At 42.1% G+C, this 19,252-nt stretch overlaps 2 protein-coding genes across 16 annotated transcripts in view; one reads left to right on the top strand and one right to left on the bottom strand.

The window, feature by feature from the left end:
- Positions 1–19,252, bottom strand: part of tn (tripartite motif containing protein thin) — a 43,179-nt gene that overhangs the window by 11,290 nt on the left and 12,637 nt on the right. For 7 of the 9 annotated variants that reach the window (XM_034322163.2, XM_034322173.2, XM_034322169.2 and 4 more), the window contains exons 3-7: positions 9,869–10,050; positions 8,985–9,218; positions 6,355–6,704; positions 3,666–3,941; positions 930–1,251 (exon numbers count right to left, since the gene is read on the bottom strand). In XM_034322163.2, the coding sequence (XP_034178054.1) occupies positions 930–1,251; positions 3,666–3,941; positions 6,355–6,704; positions 8,985–9,218; positions 9,869–10,048 (1,362 nt within the window). In that variant the 5' untranslated portion in view covers positions 10,049–10,050. Of the gene's footprint in view, positions 1–929; positions 1,252–3,665; positions 3,942–6,354; positions 6,705–8,984; positions 9,219–9,868; positions 10,051–10,137; positions 11,635–13,406; positions 13,702–19,252 lie in introns of those variants that run through there. The other 2 variants (XM_034322168.2, XM_034322167.2) reach the window with 2 other exon arrangements.
- Positions 6,794–19,252, top strand: part of LOC117603236 (5-hydroxytryptamine receptor-like) — a 141,717-nt gene continuing 129,258 nt past the window's right edge. For all 7 annotated transcript variants that reach the window (XM_034322183.2, XM_076688091.1, XM_076688090.1 and 4 more), the window contains exons 1-4: positions 6,794–7,465; positions 7,530–7,623; positions 7,807–7,958; positions 8,023–8,236. In XM_034322183.2, the coding sequence (XP_034178074.1) occupies positions 7,461–7,465; positions 7,530–7,623; positions 7,807–7,958; positions 8,023–8,236 (465 nt within the window). In that variant the 5' untranslated portion in view covers positions 6,794–7,460. The remainder of the gene's footprint in view (positions 7,466–7,529; positions 7,624–7,806; positions 7,959–8,022; positions 8,237–19,252) is intronic.

Below are 19,252 nucleotides of genomic sequence, written 5' to 3'. Positions count from 1 at the left end.
AACAGATGAATGCTCCTTGATGAGAAAAATATATGTACATTCGTGTATTCATGTATTCCATTTATATTATAATAGGATATCGTACAAAAATACAGCGGGCAACTACAAGCTAGATTTAACCACTCTCGTTTCAAAATTATTTACATATTTATGAGCGGTGTCCAAAGTGTACATTTCATAGTCAGCGTCGCGACGCTTCTGCGTGTGTCCAATTGAAATATCGAATTGTTTAAAATTTCCTCGTGATTTATCCCCTTTACGTGTCCATATCGGGTAATCGATACGTGTAATTGCACACCGAACGATCGAAATATTTCAGTATCCCGGTGAATCGCATCCAAGCGATCTAACCGCGTGCGATTTCGAAGCTACTTTCGTGTCGTGCTCGCCATTCAACTTCCGCTCGAAATCCGCATTCCTGTGTTCCGCCTGCCTTTGCAAGGGAATCCGTGTGAAATCATTGAAATCACTCTGCGGCGGAATCACTGTCAAAAACAAATACGACCCTGTGAAATTGACGAATATCAAGAATGATCGAGTCTGCGTTCCAATTTTGCTCATCGAGTTAGATACACGGATATATAATCCTGGCGAGAATGCGAACGGATCGGCGACGGATGGAAAACGGATCGCTTCGCCCGCTGCATTTTCGCCAGGAAGACAACGATTTCATTCTGGATTTATTCGAAACGAACAGGAAGCCGACGGAAAAGTACAGAGAGAATGTTCTCGCGAGCGAGGGAAATCGATAACCGCCGTTTGAACGAAACTATGTCAAAATTAATTTGCGATAAAGCGCAGTTGCAAATAGTGCGTTGAAATTCGTGAAATACCGTGTGTCTGTCGAAACGAACGGTAACGAGCGAAAATAATAATTCGTAGAAGTACAACGAGCACCCTCGAAATCGGACGAATAAAATTTCACTGACCTGAGGCTTCGCCGGTTGCGGTTGTTGAGCAGGATGAGGAGCTGGTTCCTCTTTCTTCCTTTTCCCGGCTCGCTCGTACTCTTGAAGCTTCTTCATGACACGCGGCGAGTCCGTCAGACGGAAGATCCCGGATAGAGGACCGCGTGCCGCGTCTTCCGTGTCCAGGACACGTTCGCGAAGCCCCGACGACTCCTGGGGCGTCGACGTGAATCTGACGGTCGACCTCGAGTCGCCGTCGGAATCGTCTCCGTCGCGATGTCGCATGAATCGACTCCTGTACCTCGATTTGTTCCTCGGTGCTTCATAATCCGGGGCATCGTATCTGAATTCAACAAATTTCAAGCTTTTCAACATCAACGATATCGAAATCTAAGTTCCATTCGATGTTTAATTATAATTAGAAATATTTACATGTCCCGAGGCGAATATAGTTAGAGACATTAATCCGATCATCTAGAGTTGCCTCGGATTAGTTAACGTAAGTTAGGAACAAGACAGGGGACGAAGATTGAGATCCTCCAATAGGAATCTAAGCTGTCACCAACAATCCCCTGGAATGTCCACTCGAGTCGAACTGAGATAATCTGACTATAAAGCGGATGTTCCGGGCACAGTGATCAGCCATCATCCGTCTTGGTAAGCTCCGGTGACGCGTACCATTAATACGATCCGTTTGTAACTACCAACAACTTTGTAACTGTATACCCCATCTCGTGAAATATAATTAACTCGTGCTTCCATTTGAAAAATTTTAGAAATTAGAAATGGCGAAGAAAATTATCGCGATTTCGATAGCCCATTGTCTAAGAATTAGTAACGTATATTCATCGAAGAATAATAATTATCGCAAAGCCGAAACGCGAACGATACATTTCGTTCGGGGCGATTTTCTGGAACTGGGTTATCTGTCTTTCGAGACAGTGCACAGCAATAGATCCATCGGGTTTATCCGAGTGTTGCTTAATTATCGCTTTACAGACACGGGCTTGGTTTCGTGTAACTTGCGAAGATTAGGGACCGGGGGTTGAAGCGAGGGGTTTGTGCACGAGTTGACGGTAATTGATCCCCTTCAAGTCTGCAAAGTACAGCCGGTTCCACGTTCGAAATGCGAGACACGAGCTCATCTTATGGTGTCTTAAATTATTCAAACGCGTTTGCAGAGAAAATCGAGTCAGGGAAGGCCGGTTATTATCGAGGCTGGAATCGGATTTTTCGGGGAATAAGTTTTTTAAAAATTTACGCCACGTAGCTCCGTGCTTTTGTTCATCGTTCGCGACACGAGCAGTTGCACGTGCTTTAAACGAATCTGCCCATTCTTTATTTAGATCCTTTCTATTTTATAGAAAGGATCGAAGGAAAGAAGGAACACAGGGAATGGTCCTAACCCGATCGCTCGAGAGAGTATCCTTTTTCTTGTCTATTCTATTGGAATTCGTTCGATCGAAACATTTAACGCGATCTCCCTTGAGAGGGAACGTCGACAAGCAATAAAAAGAATTTTCAATTACTGTCATTCCTTGAGCATGCTTTAAGAACTATTCTCATCGAAATTTCTATACTTTTCCGAATCCAAGAAAATTCGATTCCTTTAAAAAGCAGTAAAATAAAATTTTCAGTCGTTGCAGTAACATTCGACCCTGCGATAAATTCGCGTGCCGTGGGTTCTTTAAATTACCCTCGATTATCAGAGCGAAAATTCCGAAATTAGCAAAGACGATCATGCAACCCTTTAATTGCCGGTTCCGGTTGTATCGAGGACACGAAACGAGCTGCAATTTTCCTTCCACAGTTGAATTACTGTTTATACCCGCGTTGCATTATATCAAAAGCTTTTAATTTACATTTTGACGAGGTGGCTTAATAAAAGTAACCGTTGCCGGTCAGCGTATTACACGAAACACGGACGGTAATTAAAGTCGACCATGCCTATTTCGGCCTCGAGGAAGTTGTTCGCGGCCCACGCCAAGAAAAAGATACAGCCAGAGGAGCCACGTGTATTTATAACGTTTGCTAGAATAGATATGTGGGACATCCTGAAAAATGTATGCCCACCACGGATGCCGATTGGCAGTACTCCAAAGTAATCTACGTCCACGGTCAAACACGTTTTTGCCAGTCGGGCCAGAAATTCCTCTTTTCTTCTCTTCTGTCTTGATTTTAGAGAAACACTCTTTCACGATACGAGACTACTCTATTCAACTCTCCTCCTTCCTATACCTCACTATATTTCTCTTTTTTGAAAACGTTTCGAAATCGGATTCCTTTCGAGCCACCTACGCTCCTCGAGCTCGAATTTCTTCTATTTTAACGAAATAATTCTTGTGATAAATCGTTCTTGATTTCAAAGAATATTCATAGAAATAAATTCTGTTGCTACTCTATGTTCGTCCGACTGAGTATGTAAAAACTGTTTCATCCGAAAGTGATAAATCCTGAAGGGGTGTCGCAAATTATACCCTGTTTTTATCATTTAGAAATAAATTCTCAAAGATTGGTATTTTCTGAAGTGGTCGAAGGTGCACGGTCACGCGAGACACGGTTATTTAAAGTACTCCTCTTTGTACACAATAAGTTATTACAAATCAACGTTGCTTTCCAAGTGGCCCGCAGTCAGAATCATAAAACGAACAAAATACTATCAAAACTTTAGTCGACAAGCCAGTCACGGTTACATAAAGTAGCAACAGAGACAGGTTTTGAAATCACTGGGGAATCTTGAAGGAAACAGATAATTACTCGTATTCGGGGACGTATCGGTTTCTCGCGAGTCGTTCCTCCTCTTGCTGTCGGTATTGAGAAGCGAGCCGATGGTCGCTTTTGCTCCTCATGAGACCGGGAGATCCTCCGGGAGGCGCTAAACTGCTCGAACTACCCAACAGTCCTCCGGTTCCGGTTTCTGGCTTAATATTCAGCTCGCCGTATCCCGCTACGTGAAGGACCAGCTGGTTCGGATCGTGAGCCATCACGAAACGTACTCGCCGACTGTAATCCCCTGCTTCGTACTCGAAGTTCCTGCAACATCCGATCGTAAATTAACACCCCTTTAACGAAATTTTTACCCTTTATCCAAGGAAGTTACGTGTACACTTTACTGGATTCAACGGGAGTTTCGTTTAACGAGCCAAGTTTCTTTTCGCACTCGGCCACGTTTGTCACCGAGTGCTGATAATTACTTTAAGTAAGTTGAATACTTAATTACAGCGATACGGCACGCCATTTATATTTTGATTTTATTTTGGGGGTAGTTGTAATCTTGTAAATAATTAAACAGAAAGGTGTCAATCTTTATAACAGCTCCATTAATGACAGGGTAAATAATTTATATTCATCGAAAAGGTATTTTAATTTAGAGGGACTGTTGCTATCTTCTGAATGATTAAACAGATAGAGTGTTATCCCTTTTTGAACGGTCGCTCTAAAGGCTTTACATTTTATATCAAGAAGCGCTTTACTCTTGCCTGGAACCATATCTTTGTTATATTTATCGCGACGCGAAGCAGGAAAGCTCCTAAATATTTCGCAGGTTATCTCAGGCGTTGGTCCCTTTTTCTACCCTCGTAGTTTCCGATAATCTTCCCCTACGAGAATAATAACCGTGTGAGCCAGGAAACGGGAACTGTTAAACCATGTAGCGTAGTTAGCACGCTGTTGTGCCGCGAACAATGCGGAAGGGTAACTAGAATTTCGACGTGGCTCGGATGAGAGAAAGCTACGTGCAGAGTGTGCTTGGAAATTAAACCATCAGAGTTCTATGAATAAAAATCAGATAAAAATGGTATAGAGAGTCGAGTCACATTTCATGTCTCTTGAAAGACCTTCTCGTGTCTCGTGGAAGGTACGGTGGTAATTTGAAAGAAGAAGTAATTTGAAAAAGTGCGACGTTACACAAACGACGAGGATTTCTTACTAAATGAGAAGAAAGCTTTCATTATTTTTCAACTGCACTGGAAACTTTTCCCTTTCGAGGATCAAAAGAGATCCTCCGACTCTTCGGGCAAAAGGAGAACTGTATATTAGACGATTTACGACTCTACACAGTGCCGTTCTATGAAGTTTTATCAATTTACTGTATAATCCGTAAATTTCACGGTTGAGAATGGAAAAGATTGCTCCAGGAAACAGTCTCTGTACGTCGAACGATTATTTTTAATTTGAGTTCTTTAAAACGTCGGAAGTTACTTTCCGCACGGTGTTTCACTTTGTGCTTCCTTTCACGACTACGTTCATTCAGAAAATAATAAATACTCTTTTATTGCCGCTGGAGGATATAACCCGGTAAGCTGGAACCGTTTGCCACCTATGCAGAGCGGGGAAAAAATGTGGAGTGAAACGGGGGAAAAAATTAAAAGATGAATTGCGAAGATAAGACGTGTTCAGGTTGCCGTAACAAACGAGAGATTTATCGTTCATTGCCTGAATTATGTTTCACGCCCCATGTAACGGGGATACTTTTATTTCGTGAAAATTTATGGAACAAGGATGTGTGAGAAACCGTTCGCTTCTTTGGTTATCTTTTAAACCTATGACTTACTCTGAGATCTGTTCGCGACCGAATGTCGAAAAAGAATAAAGATTATCATAATTTTTACAAGATCGAGGTACCCTGCTTTGACATTCAACTAGACGCTCGATAAAGCAACAAAAGCGTACACATACTCGGCCAAGGAAATTGCCTTTCCAACGAGAAAATTTATCGTGTTTTATACGTTTCAAGGAGATCGTTATTCCTCGCCGAGTGCACGATAATTTTTCCGCTGATTTTCAAATCCTTCCCGAGATATTTTTATTTCGACGACGTTAATTGCGATCTCCTATCTCGTTAGCCACGTGAAACATGTTCGAATGAAAGTTCAGTAGCGAAAGCGCATTGCTGTCGCTCCTTTGACTCGACAAATTTTAATCTCAATCTCCACACGAAATGAACTACGCGTCCCGTAAGGGTACTATGCTTCAAAAGATAACAGATATCGCGGAGAAATTTGTTTTCATACCGGAGCCATAAAGCAGCCACCTTGCTCGGGGCTACGGGATAAAGGATTAAATACTTTCAAGAAATCATGATTCGAGCAAGAAAATATGAAAGAGTATCTTTGCTATCAGACTACACGAACTTATAGAATGTTAGAAAATAAAAGATTCAGATCTGATACTTGGTTGAAGAAATCGTGGTCTGAATAAGAAATACTATATCTGTGACTCTGTTTCAGATTATAGAATATTGGAAAATGAAAAATTCAGTCTTCCAACTGGATTTGAGAAATTGTGATTTGAAAACTCGAAAGATGTGCTTTGCAGACAGTCGTGGAGCCTATCTAGAAATTGCAAATTAAATTATTAATTATCCCAAAGTCCTGAAATATTAATTTAAAAATTTAAAAGTTGTGGGTTGTAAGTCGACAATTTGAAAAAATGATGTGTGACAAACCTGATGAATTCTACTGTACGCAGGAAGAGCTCTTTCGTATCGAGAAGCTCCGAATCGTCCCATGGTACGTTTTCATTGATGTGAGCCTCCGCCAGATCGCAGTTGCTCTGGATATTTGCGATTTCCAATTCGAGATTCTCTTTGAGCTGAATCAGGCCTCTAAGCTCGGTGCCCAGGTATCGATCGACCTCGTTACGCAGATGTTCCGTACGGTCTTTCAAAGCCTTGCTCAGCCTCCGATAAATCTCGTCCACCTCTTCTCCGACCGAGGCACAGTTTGTTTGCAGACCAAGTGTGTTTTTTTCCACCAAAGCCAACGCGTCTTGCAACCTGTGCAACCCTCTGCGTATCTGCAAAAGGAAATTATAATTAAATCGTTTCAAATGCATGTAACATTCCCATTTTACCTTCATTTTTCAACACAGAAGAACATAAGAATGTTTCCCAAAGAACTTTAAAAATTTTGCAAGATTTTCTTTGGATTCTTTTAAGGGACAAGAGAAACATACGTTTAGAAACGTTTCCACTGGTTTCCCGTGGTTTCGTATTTTGCTTAGAATTCGCGTCGCGAAATGGAGGGTTTGTTTTGAATACATTAGAAGCGAAGAAATATACCCGGTTATTTCTGGATCTCGCATAGCACGTAAGTAGATACACGTATGGTTTTGTTAACCTGATTCTATGGGTGTTCATCCCGGTTCAGTTGAATCGTTTCACAAGCAAAATTCTATAAATATTCCCAAATTCATTTACTGAAAATTCTAAAAGGGATACTTTTATTTTACCTGAAAATACTTGGGGTGATTTCCTATCAATCAATATCAGAAGAGCAGGAAAAATACTATCAGAAGTTTTCCACCAGATTGCGCATTGTTCCTCGAACAATAAATAATCCGTGATTCACGCCCCTATAAACATAACTGTTCGAAGTTCGTTTCGCGACTGTTCGCTGGACGTTCGCGTAACCTAAACCATAAAACCTGCACCATGTAGCCTCGTTCATAAATTTTTCACCATAAATTCCCATAAGAAGCACTTCACCTTCCTGTACCCAAGCATCGATCAACATGTTGCACCGCCGTTCCTGAGACCCGTTCAAACGAAACATGGAGTGAGCAGAGGGAGTTGGTCAAAACTTCTCTCCCGCGTATACTGTATGTTCCGCTTTGTTGCAGAAATTTCCCACCAAATTTTGTGGCTGGTTTCCTTCGGTTGCATAATCAGTACCGAGCTGCGCACGAAGCCCCCCCGCTGCAAATCGACGGGAAGGTACACGTAGCTTTCCTCCTATTTTTCCAACGGTACATCCTCCCTATGAAATATCGAACGAGATCGTTCTTCCTTTTTTCCCCGCCACGAAATAACATTGTCCGCGTATTTTTATCCGCGGAAAAGCGACGAACATCGCGATTTAAAATAACGCCGAGGAAATTTTTATGACTGTGCCAACAGTTGAACGACTACGCGCAAGAATGGGCCGATGTCCTGGCAAAAAATTGTGCTTTGGAGTACAGACCGAAAGGGAACTACGGTGAAAATGTATTCAGAAGCACCTGGAAGAAGACCGAGAGAGAGATCAAACCGTCGGATCCTCTGGAATCTTGGTTAGATTCGATTTCCTCTTATCTACTTGGGAAATTGATCCCAATCGGATTTCATTGATTACAGGTATCGAGAGGGGAGATTCTTCAATTACGGAGAGAAACAACCGCAAAGTTTAGAAGACGTTCGCCATTTTACTCAGCTGCTATGGAAGGAGGCGAGGACGATCGGTCTGGGAATCGCAAACGACATAGAGGGTTTAATTTACTTCGTTTGCAATTACAACCCCCCGGGCAATGTCGCTGATCAATTCGCGAAGAATGTATTACCATTGAAACTGGTGAGTTTTTAATATTTTTTACAATTCTGTCTACGATTGTTGAAATATTCAGATGGAAAGAGAACAGGTGGAAGGCGGGGTGAAATCACGGATGAAGCCATTTCCGCGATCCGTGCGATAGAAAAACCGGGGTTCCGAATCGAATTGCGCCGGGAACGTTGATCATCAGAAACGATCTCGATTTTCAAGTACGATCCGTTCCTCTCTGTCTGCGTTCGACGCGCAATATCCATGGCCTGTCGATGCGTTTGCGAACTCTGGTCTGTCTCAAAAGCGATTGCACCAAGGTTTATTCTAGCCCGGAAATAGAGGTGAATCATTCTCGGTTTACTGTTCCCGGAGACAGCACGAATTTACATCGTTCTATTACTTCGAAGAGTAAATACAACATTGTTCTCCTCGATTTCCTGCAGTTTCAGAGTCGCTCCTGGCGACTGAATTTCAACTTTTCCGAACCCCGAAATTATTTCGCCTCGATTCGTCTTCCCTTAATCCTCGTCGCTTTTTAAAATCGCCATTAATTTCAGCGAACAGAGAAGATAAAGGTTGTTCGATCGTGAAATCGTTTCTTCTTCTTTAAAAGGAAAAAGTTTCTTCTTCCGGTCTCGCAGACGAAAAATACACTCCGTTTCATAACACGGATGAAGTCATAACATCCTCGTTTTAATTTATGAATACGAAACGGTGCGCAAAGTTCTTTAGCGATCGGGTATCTATAAAGATAAAGGATTCATCGATGCGATCATACCTGGGAATTGATGCGCGTAATCTCACGCCTGAGGATGTCCATGTGAGCGTCCTTGCATTCGGGACAACACTTTTTCTCACAGTGGACGCAGAGGGAGCAGTAGCTTTTCTCCGAGCAAACCCCGCACCGTTCCATCGTTTGTCCGCTGGTCGGGTCCGGTAGTTCTCCCGTGATCTCGATGTGCAATTCCAGGAATCGTTGCAGGGTCACGTTGGTCGGGAACGCCTGTACACCCTGGTGATAACACCGTACAATTTACTAGTCGAGTACCGGCAAACGAATAACCATGATTCTCCTCTCAAGAATAGAAGGAAATAAAATTCCAGCTTTGATCGCGAAACTCGTTCAAGCCTTCCTTTTATCCAAAATTGAATGTCAAATGAAAGAATCGTTTACTTCCATTTGTTTTTCAATGATTTTTAAAGAATTCTCATTCCTCTTCATTCGCGGTTGCTTTTAATTAAGGGTTACGTTTGAAGAGGTAAGATAAATAGTTCCTGGAAAAGTGTCACCGTGAAAGTTCATCCAATTTCATGAGATTCTCGTTGAATAAATATGAAGTCACGCATTACACCTGGTTAAGTGAAACCGTACGTTCTTTCATTTGCATCGTTCCGTTTGAATCTTTCTAGATTTTCCCGTTGCTTACGCGTCGAACGAACAATTTCCCTTTGTAAACTCGGCCCCTAGGGATTGATTCTCGAGGGCTCGAAAGATTAATGCGAGTTTGTAATTGCCTTTGTTCGCGACTCGTCGTTCGCGGAAACGCGTTCCGAAGAAGGAAGTTCGCGGAGACGCGGGTGAAACTTTGTCGAGTGAAATATTCGCGATGTTCCGCGGGTCGGAAAGTTCGCCCGTTAACACTCGCGGGATTGATCGCCCACCTGGTAGGGTATACGATGCTCCGCACGGCATTCTGGACATTTCACCTGGCGACGCACGTAGTCAACGAGGCCATCCATGCAGGGTTCCATGCAGAAGCTGTGCTGGCATGGTAAAAGCTTCGGGTTCCTGTATCGGTCCAGGCATATCGCGCACGTCAGCAGTTGCTCGAACTGCTCCATGCCTGTAAAATATCACAGAATACGCGTTAGCATTTTTATTAGTTCGAATTCAATGTAAATACGAATGGTATAAATCAGTGGAAACGTACGATATTGAAACGATAAAATTCTATGTTATCTATCGGAAAAGTAAAACGATGAAATTTTGGATGGATAGGAACGAATTCATTTCGCTGACCGAACCGCGACGTTTATTTCGGTGGTCACTCACGTACTGGCTGAAAACGGCGACGAACTAGTATTTAAAAGCGTGCTGTCATCGGGAATGTATAATTTAGAGGGAGTGTTTCGTTTTATCGTATACATGTAGTTAGAGTTTCATAATTTACAAATATGGCTAAAATTTTTGGTAATGATAGTAACAATGGTAACTGCCAGAGGTGGATACATTTGTTCGATTAACACGCGTCACTGGTTTCACCAATTTCCTGTGAAATATCCTCGAACCTTACGCCACTTTGGGATATGTAAAGTCATCGTTGTCACAGTTAATAAATAGTTGCAACGTGTAATTCGTAGCCTGTTGCAATTGGAGATCTTCATTGTGCCAAGTCGTTACTCATCGCGTCGCGTTTCCTCGAGGACATCGTATTTTCTCTCTTCCAATTGAAAGGAAAACTTGCTTAATCGCGGAAAATTTCTTTCCTCACAGTTCTCCATAAGCAGAGAACGATTTGAATTAACGAGGCACAAAGTATCACGGAAATGGTAAGAATTTTCGAAGCTAATAAGGCACATTGAATTTTTATACGCGTCCAGTATTGTGGGAAATGAGAATTCTTTTCAACTCGATTGTCTTTTATTAGAGACAATGTCAAGATCTTTTCGCGCAGTCGTTGCTCTTCTATTTTGAGAACCGGTGCATCATGATCGTTGGTGCTCGAGAGATGGGTGAACTGAGAGGATGTCCCTGTGAACTTTGTCCGTTGCTACTGAAGACTCGATTCAGGCAATTTAACGAGAACTTGGCAGTGAATTCATTGCCACGCCAGTCAGCGTTGAATAACATTAAAATGATACTAACAATCTAAAATAATCAACTGAAGCATCGGTATAAAACATGAATTTCTAATGACTTCGATAAACCATTTTACTAGTACACGTCTGACTATATACGGGTATTTCTACTGCGCCCCATTTTCAAAGCCAATCGCCCAATTTCCCAACAGAATTAACTAACACGTCCAAGGTATAAATTGAATATGAATCTTCTTTCAAGTGACTAGAACATTTTCACTTCGTTCCAACGCAATAGCACCTCGAGCCAAGGAAAATAATCTGTCCAATCTTCCTTCAGCTTTTTGTTCCGTCTGATCAAACGAATTTTTCGATCACGCGAATCTAATAATATCTGGTTATTCCCATCTTCCTCCATTGACGTTCTATTAATAACATGTTTACTCGCGTCTCGCTACGTTTTCTTCTACATTCTGCTGCAGACGTTCGTTTTATTAATCGTTAAGGCGTATCGTTCTGCCGTGAACCGTGTTCGCCAGAAAATCATTTTCGACGGCGATTTCCCTCGACCGTTTGCCTCGAACGGGATTTCTAATCGAGTCTCGAAAGACATTCGCGAACGCGGGTGGGTTAAATTTAAAATCGGGATCCGGCTGCACGCACGCACGTATATCCGCGGCGAAGTATCGCGAATGATTATTTCAAAGCGTTAGCAAGACACGTATAAACGTTAGCCGAGCCAAAATTCGTCTGTGCTTTCGCAACTTCCCAGATACGTACGTAGTCGTGGACGACGTCGAAGATCGTGCCAAGGACCGATCGTTTAACAGAACTCGACCGGAAACGAGCGGTGCATTAGAAAGCATTGTTACCGTTAGACGAACCACTTGTTGATCTTAAAGCGAATTCTAGGGTGCAACAGGCGGCTACCTGCTATTGTATTAGCAACTTTCTGCACCCGACCGCCGACTACCCAGAGGAACGTTAATTCTGACATCTTACAGTAAGGTATTTGCATTGAAAAGTTGGTCAGAAATCTTCTTCTTTAAATTTGACAGTCATTCAAGTGCCCTCAAGTTTACTCAAAGTTCTGGTTTAAGAATTTTACCAGTTGTCAAATACCACTTTAAAATTATTGATCTTGGCGTTATGGTCTTTGGAAAATTGTCAAAATTTATGTTTAATTTTAAGTGTATATTGTACGTCATCATCTTTTCCTTTTTATATCATTAGAAAGGATTTTGATCAAATTTTTTATGCAAATGTACCAGTGTGCATCACAGACTCCTGACTCAATAAATCTTCCTGGATTTTCATTATTTTGACAAAGATCTTGTTTAATCAGTTTTCACCTTAGATTGAAAACAGAATAGAATTTTCGCCTGTCCGGTAAATAAATGTCTTGATTATTTATTTCCAAACGGTACTTCGATTTCTTGGAATCAACACGATATATTCGTACGTATTTGTTTTCCGTCAGAGGAAAATTTGGTAAAAAATCGAGGCGTACCGAGAACAAAGAATGAATACTTCTCAAGAATTTTCAACGATAACTTTACGTATTCTCGAGACGATTTTCTATCGTTTTCCTGGAGCTTTTGACTTCTCGACGCCTTTTAATTATTTCCTTCACGAGTCGAAGCTTTTTTCAAGCAGCACAAAGCGCGACGTTCTCTGAATTCCTTCGCGTGGAAAGACGCAGATGCACGTGGCGTGGGTTATTATTTTCGCGCCAAGCAATCGAATGGCGTCGCTGGTGATTCAGCTTTTTCCTTTGTCCGCGAGAAAAACACGCCGAAAATTGTGGGCGTCGTTTCAACGTCCGCACCGTCCAAATTCCCGTTTATATCGCGCATCTTCACGACACTTTCGCTCGATTGCGAGAAACTCGACGTTGTATTCCGAATTAAACAATTGTTTCGGAAATTCTCTCATGCGTTGATGTTGTTTGATTTTCAAAAACAAAGAATCGTTCTGTGAAACAGCGATTTTTCCATTTGCGTTTCAACAATTTTCGTGCACGTACGAAAATTCAATTTTTTCCTTTTTGTTTCGACGATGGATAGTTTTTTAACCCTTTTATTGTGGAGAGTTGAACGAAAAAACACATGATGCAGATAGATATTTTGCAACAATCATACCCATTCGTATGTTTGTAAATAATTATTCAAAGCTTGATTAGTTTAAAGATTTGGGGGTGGGTTATGATCCAAAAAAGGGTTAACTGATTTCTATCGAAAATCTAAAACGGAGCTAATGGAATATAAAAATAGAGCTAATTTCTCGGATATTCATGGGCGCCAGTATCAACGAAAGTGATAAAATCGCGATCCATGGAACGCAAGAATCTCCCGATAACAGGAAAACAGAACACGCGAAGAATTCATTTTACTCTACCTACCCAGAGACTTATATATTAAACCCTCTCTTTTCTTCTTCAAAACACCGACATAAAACAAATCCAACTTCTGTTCTCTTGTTGAAATAAAAAAAAATAAAAAATCGTCTTCTAACGCGTCCCTATTGTAAACGAAACTTAGTTACTCTCGCGAGAGACAATTGTTTCCAAAATATAAAAGACGCGCACAATGAAAGGTGAATTCACACGCGATGCACTATCGACGAGTTAAGGTGATCGAAGCGAGAATCGCGACGAAACTGAATAAAAAGAGTCGCGATCTCGCGAGATACTCGGAGACGGATCAGCGTGCTTCTGGAATCGGTTGGTCCAGGGTATACTGACACTTTTCGACGTCAGTAGGCAGACTTACGCTAGCGAGGCGCGAGTGCTATACTTAGACGGAGACCTTCGATTTCCGGCGGTTCGTTTTCGACGAAAGATCCACGCGAGAAGTCGGCGCGATAACGCTTCAGAATTTACGCCCGCGTGTGTACGTCAACGAACGGACGCGCGTGCAAAGATGGACGATTTTCCTAAACGTGTATCTGCTACGAAGACGAAAAACTTGATTACCCAAGAAAACAGATAGATTTGTTTCCTGAACACGCGAGAAGAGACAAAAGGGACCTTGATGTAAATATAACACCTTCGCAGACGTCTTTTATACATTTTTCTTCGTCCTTTCGTACGCGTCATTTCTAAATAAAGACCAAGTTTCGAGGATAAAAATAAAAAGAAGAGAGAACTGAATGAAACGGCTGTGGGTTCAGAATTCTCTGGATGGAGCGACGACGATGAATTTCAATTCTAATTATCCATTTTGCAGCTGTGATTTGATTACCGTAACGAGCGTCATTTACCGTCTATTTTGTCGGTTAATTTGGATCGATGGAAATAAACCGATCGATATCGAACAACGAAAGTGGATCATCCGCGACTATTTTTCCGTGTCTGTAATTAGCGTTCTCGATTTAGAAGGCATTTCAGATCTTCCTTTGTCGCCTCGTGATCTATGATTTATTTATTACCCGTCGAACAATGCGGAGCTCGATAAATTTAGACGATGCAATCGCATCGAATAATCGAAATTACCCTCGGACATCTAGCTGAGAAAATTTCAATAAAACCCACAGAGCGATCGTTTCTTTTATTTCATTCCGTCATCAGATTTAAGCAGGGCTTTTCAAACCGCCGCCCTGATCCCAGACAGCCGAGCAATGGATTATCGTTGATTAGAAATTATAAGTTAACCCGTTTATTGTAATTAAAGTTAAACCGTGGTTCACAGCGACAGCGTGAATCGATATCAATTATGTTCAATCTGGCGGCACGCCAAGCACCGGGGCCAATATTAAAGGCTAATCCAGATGATCGGATACAGTTGCGCCAGGAAAATTTTAGAGAATTGCCTTCCCGGCAGGCTCGCTTTTCATCCGTGTGTACGACCAACTGGAAAAAACCATTATGATGCCGACGTCGAAATAGCCGCTCCGTAGACGACGATATCGAAATACTGCCATAACTTTTCGCTCCTATCGAAATTTTTTTTCCCCCCCACAGCGTAGTCGTTTTCGTTTCTTCCCTATTAACGTTATCGTTTCTGCTTCTATAATACACGAAAAGAAAAAACAGGGGGGGTAAATAGGTATTTTCGTGGGTTGAAGACGTCGGGAGCCAGAGATATTAAACGCGCCTTATTTCATCTCTCGTCGACGTTCCATTTTCCAGTTTAACCTTTCCACCGATGGTACTTGGAATTTTCTTCGATTTCTTTTTTTTGTCTCGTCGCTGATACCCATGAAATATTGAATAACCATTTTCTGCGTTATCAGTATTGTTAAATGGAATATGAATAATTTCTAGCATTTAGCGAAATTAGAACTGGAAATCTCCTCGTCCAGAAATAGTGACACGCGCGATAAAGGATCGCCGATCCGTGGTTCTACGCTCCTATTAGCGTCTAACATCGGCACGAAAGCCCGGGCTAAAGTTAGACGAAGCGTTTCGGTTCTCCAGCGCTGCGTATTCTCAGGGTGGCCTCTCAGAATAGCCCGACAGAATGAAGCTTTTCTTATCGACTCGAGCTTTTCTCTGGTCGGCAAGACAGCTTTCTGCAAGAGAATTTACCAGGTGGCTAGGCTGTTTTAAGTCGACGAAACTCGGTCGGAGGCGAACTTTCCAGGGTCGATAACAGGAAATTTTCTTACCAAGTGGTGGCACTCTTGATTTCATTTCAAAAATTGAAATATAAATATTAATTAAGTCCAATTCATTAAGAACCAGGCGCGAAGATAATTGTGCAATCTTCAGAAACAAATTTGAAAGATAAAATCAAATGGCACTTTTCTGTAATTAACATTGCAATTTTATTTGATGACTTTTTTAAAAATATTTCATTAATCAATGTAATTTTATTTGCTGTTTTTAATCAAGCGTTCTCGCCTTGTTTTTCAATCAACGAATCAAATAAACACTATTGTTTCATTCGTTGCTCGAAAATGGAATTCGTCATCAATCGGTTGTACGCAAATGAACAGAATCGTTAAATCGAAACTGTTCATAATGCGGTCGGTATTTCGTTTCACGAGGGTGAAAAATTTATGAAAACGTCCAGTTGCATTTATCACGGCTCCACCATGATAATGGATGTGTTATTGACCGTAAAAAGGTAAACGCGGCATTCAATTCATTGTATCCTTTATTTTTGATCGTCGAAGCGGTTGTAATTTAAATCCCGCCACGATACGTTTATAAATTTGATTGACGGCACCGATGCGTTGTGTACCTTTTTCCGTTTCGCGAATATTACGCTTTTTCGACGTGTATCAGAATTAACTGAATCAAGGTAGAAACAAATATCCGAGGAAAACATCGGGTTCTTTGCCTCGATGCTCGAAGGTATAACCATTAATCGAGAATAGCTGCATCTGGCCGTTTCGATCGCGATTGCTTCGTCCATTATGATACGGTTAAATATTCCTGAGAGCGTGCGACCGCATGAAAGGCCATTGAAATGCCGAGAAATTGAAACGGCATTCGAACGAACGTCCAACACCTCTATTTAAACGGCACAAAACTATGTATATTTATCGGCATCCACGAGGCCCATTGTTCGTCCGCGTCCGCTTTAACGGTCTGCCGATCGATTTTTCCCGTTGCAATAAAGAAGAAAACAAAAAAACAGGGAGGGAAAGGAAAAAAAATGTTCTCCCAGTACCCCCGTATTTTGTAGCCCTTTCGAGCTCTCTAATTGACAAATGCCCGGCTGGATGTAACACCTACCAGGATAAATCTATATGAGTTTTTTCACTGTCAGTCCACAGCTGAAAGTTCTTTCGTCACTGACTCTACCCTCCGCTCGGTTTCTTCTTCTCCAACATCGTCTCCCGGGCTTTCTTAACTTTCCTGACATTTTTTCCCTCGATTCATCCTCCCTTCGCCCCATGGATTCCCCGAGTATCGTCTCTTTCACGGCATCCGTTGCGTGTCTCCTTTTAATGGTAGCTCGTGTTTTCTTCGCGTTTCCCGCGGCCCGATTCAACGATTGTTCAGTAACTTCCAGCGGTAGATAAGACGCCACCGTCAACCCTTTAGTTAACTTTTATCACAGCGATTTTCATTATCTTCCTTGGAGAGTCGTTGGAAATTCTGGGGTTACTTGGTAATTTCTTCGCTTGCTTCGCGATTTCAAACGTGTCCTTCAATTTTCACTCGTTTCGAATGCCAGCTTCCGTTTCGATTTTCAACGATCTCGCAAACTAACGCGTCGAATCGCGTACTGCAACTTTCCTGACGATCAGCGAATTAGAGAAAGCATGTGTGTGAAATTGCGAGCACCGGTGTCGGAGGACATTGCGGAACAGTCACGAGCCGAATGCTCATATTCGCGTGGCACGATCCGGCGTAATTGCGTTTAAAACTTTCCCCGGGGCTTCCTTTCGTTTCCATAAAAGATCTCGTCCGAACGATCGTTGTCGTCCTATCTACGGATCGCCGAAAACTTTCCTCTTCCCGGAGGTGTTTTCCCCGTCGAGATAAAGGGAGCCGGCCCCGGCCAGTCCGTGAAACGGATAAATAGACCCGTGGTTTCCGCGGGACCAAGATAAACACCGTTTACTTGCCGTTTGTTTTTCCTCGACCGCGAGAATCCATCGAGTTTTCGGACGAGTAAGAAAGGCTTTCTTTCGACCGGCGTTCAGGAAGTCCTTTTACCTCGCCGAGGAAACGGACCGATAAATAAGCGAATCGCTCGGGGCGGTGCATTATTATCGTGCTACGCTTGAAACAGAAACTGTTTCATTTCAGAAGGATACCGCGGTCTCTGAGAATGCCACCTCGGACCTTCTCCGTTCTTGGCTCTATTAGAACACTGCGAAGCTACTCAATTTAACGAAAAATTTCGTATTATTTCGGACCGCTCCTTTTCACCGATCTTTCTTCTTCCCTCGAGCTAGTATTATTGTGGGATTTGCGAAAAATAGAAGGGAGAGGTAGCGTAAGTCGAAGCGAGATCCTTTCTCTTCTCACGTATTAGATATGACGCTTTTCATCTCATACTCCGTTATCCTGCTCTATCCTCTTCAAACGTTCATTTGTCTTCGCTTTCCGCGCGTTTTCTTTCTTTTCCTATCGTCCTCGGATGGTATGTGATCGGTCACGATATGTCCCATTGCGAAGGAACCCCTAAATTGCAGGATCTACAAGAAATAAATACCAGGGGCAGCGAGAATCAAATACAGATCCTCGGTTTACGCAATCGTCCACCTTATTCATTACTTTCACTACCTTGATCGTTGCTCTCGATCCCATATCACCCAGATGTTTATCCAAATACCGAGGAATAAAAGAGAAACACTGTGCTGAATTTTGGGAACGGTGTGAAAGACTGCACTGACGGTAATTTGCGAGAAGTGCTTGTTCTTGGCACCGTTTGCTTTCGCTGCCGACTTGGAAAGCGATTTATCGGCTGGAAGCCGAGTGCGCTTTCCAACGAAAAGATCGAAAAGGCGGTGAGAGAAAAGAAAAATGTAGAGGGTTGAGAAGTAGGGTGTGCTTTAATTCGATCTTGGAAACACGTGGTCGAATATACGAGGAACCTTTTCTCTTGCAGAAAAATGAATTTAAATATTGGTCAAGTACGTTTGCACCTGTGGTAGGTTATTATCAATATTGAAATCAAAAATTAATTACGATATTCGAATCAACAGAATGAAATGATAATTTGAATAGTATATAAATTTACCCTGTTTAGTTAATATTGTTCAATTATTATATTATTCCATCGTTTTAGCTTACTTTTAGCTATGATTTACCATCTATCCTGCACATTCCAGTCGATAGAAATTGTTCATAGAATCGTTCGTCGGTATGAATCATTTAGAAATGTTCTTGAGCGAACGACGGAGTTGCTCGGGCGATAAAAATGAAATTTGACAAAGCGACCGCGTCGAAAACAATGGTCGAAATGCAACAGCGTTGATTTACGTCTCGAGCCAACAGTTTTTTCAACCCCTATAGTGGCCTCGATGATGCAGCAACAAGAGCTTCCTCTTCTCTATTTCTTTTTCACTATCCTTTTATCTATTCGGTAACGGAAGCAGGGCAATATTTTAAGTCACGTCTCGTCAGCGGACCAAAGTGACCGCGTTAATTTAAAAATTCCACCGCATAGCGTTTCTTCTCATCCCAAACACGCGTGCACCATACAGAAAACGCTAACGCAGCCTGCCGCAGCTGTTAACCATGTCTCTATGGTGAAACTGGTGCACCACTGTTGAATGGGGACTCCGTGTCAACGGGTGGACAGCGTCTGGTATTCTCAGTCAAATGAACGCCTCCTATTTCAA

Source organism: Osmia lignaria, chromosome 4 (assembly GCF_051020975.1).
Source record: "Osmia lignaria lignaria isolate PbOS001 chromosome 4, iyOsmLign1, whole genome shotgun sequence".
Taxonomy (NCBI): Eukaryota; Metazoa; Arthropoda; class Insecta; order Hymenoptera; family Megachilidae; genus Osmia; species Osmia lignaria.
Note: the sequence above shows the minus strand (reverse complement) of the source record. Positions and strands in the feature narration are given on the sequence as shown.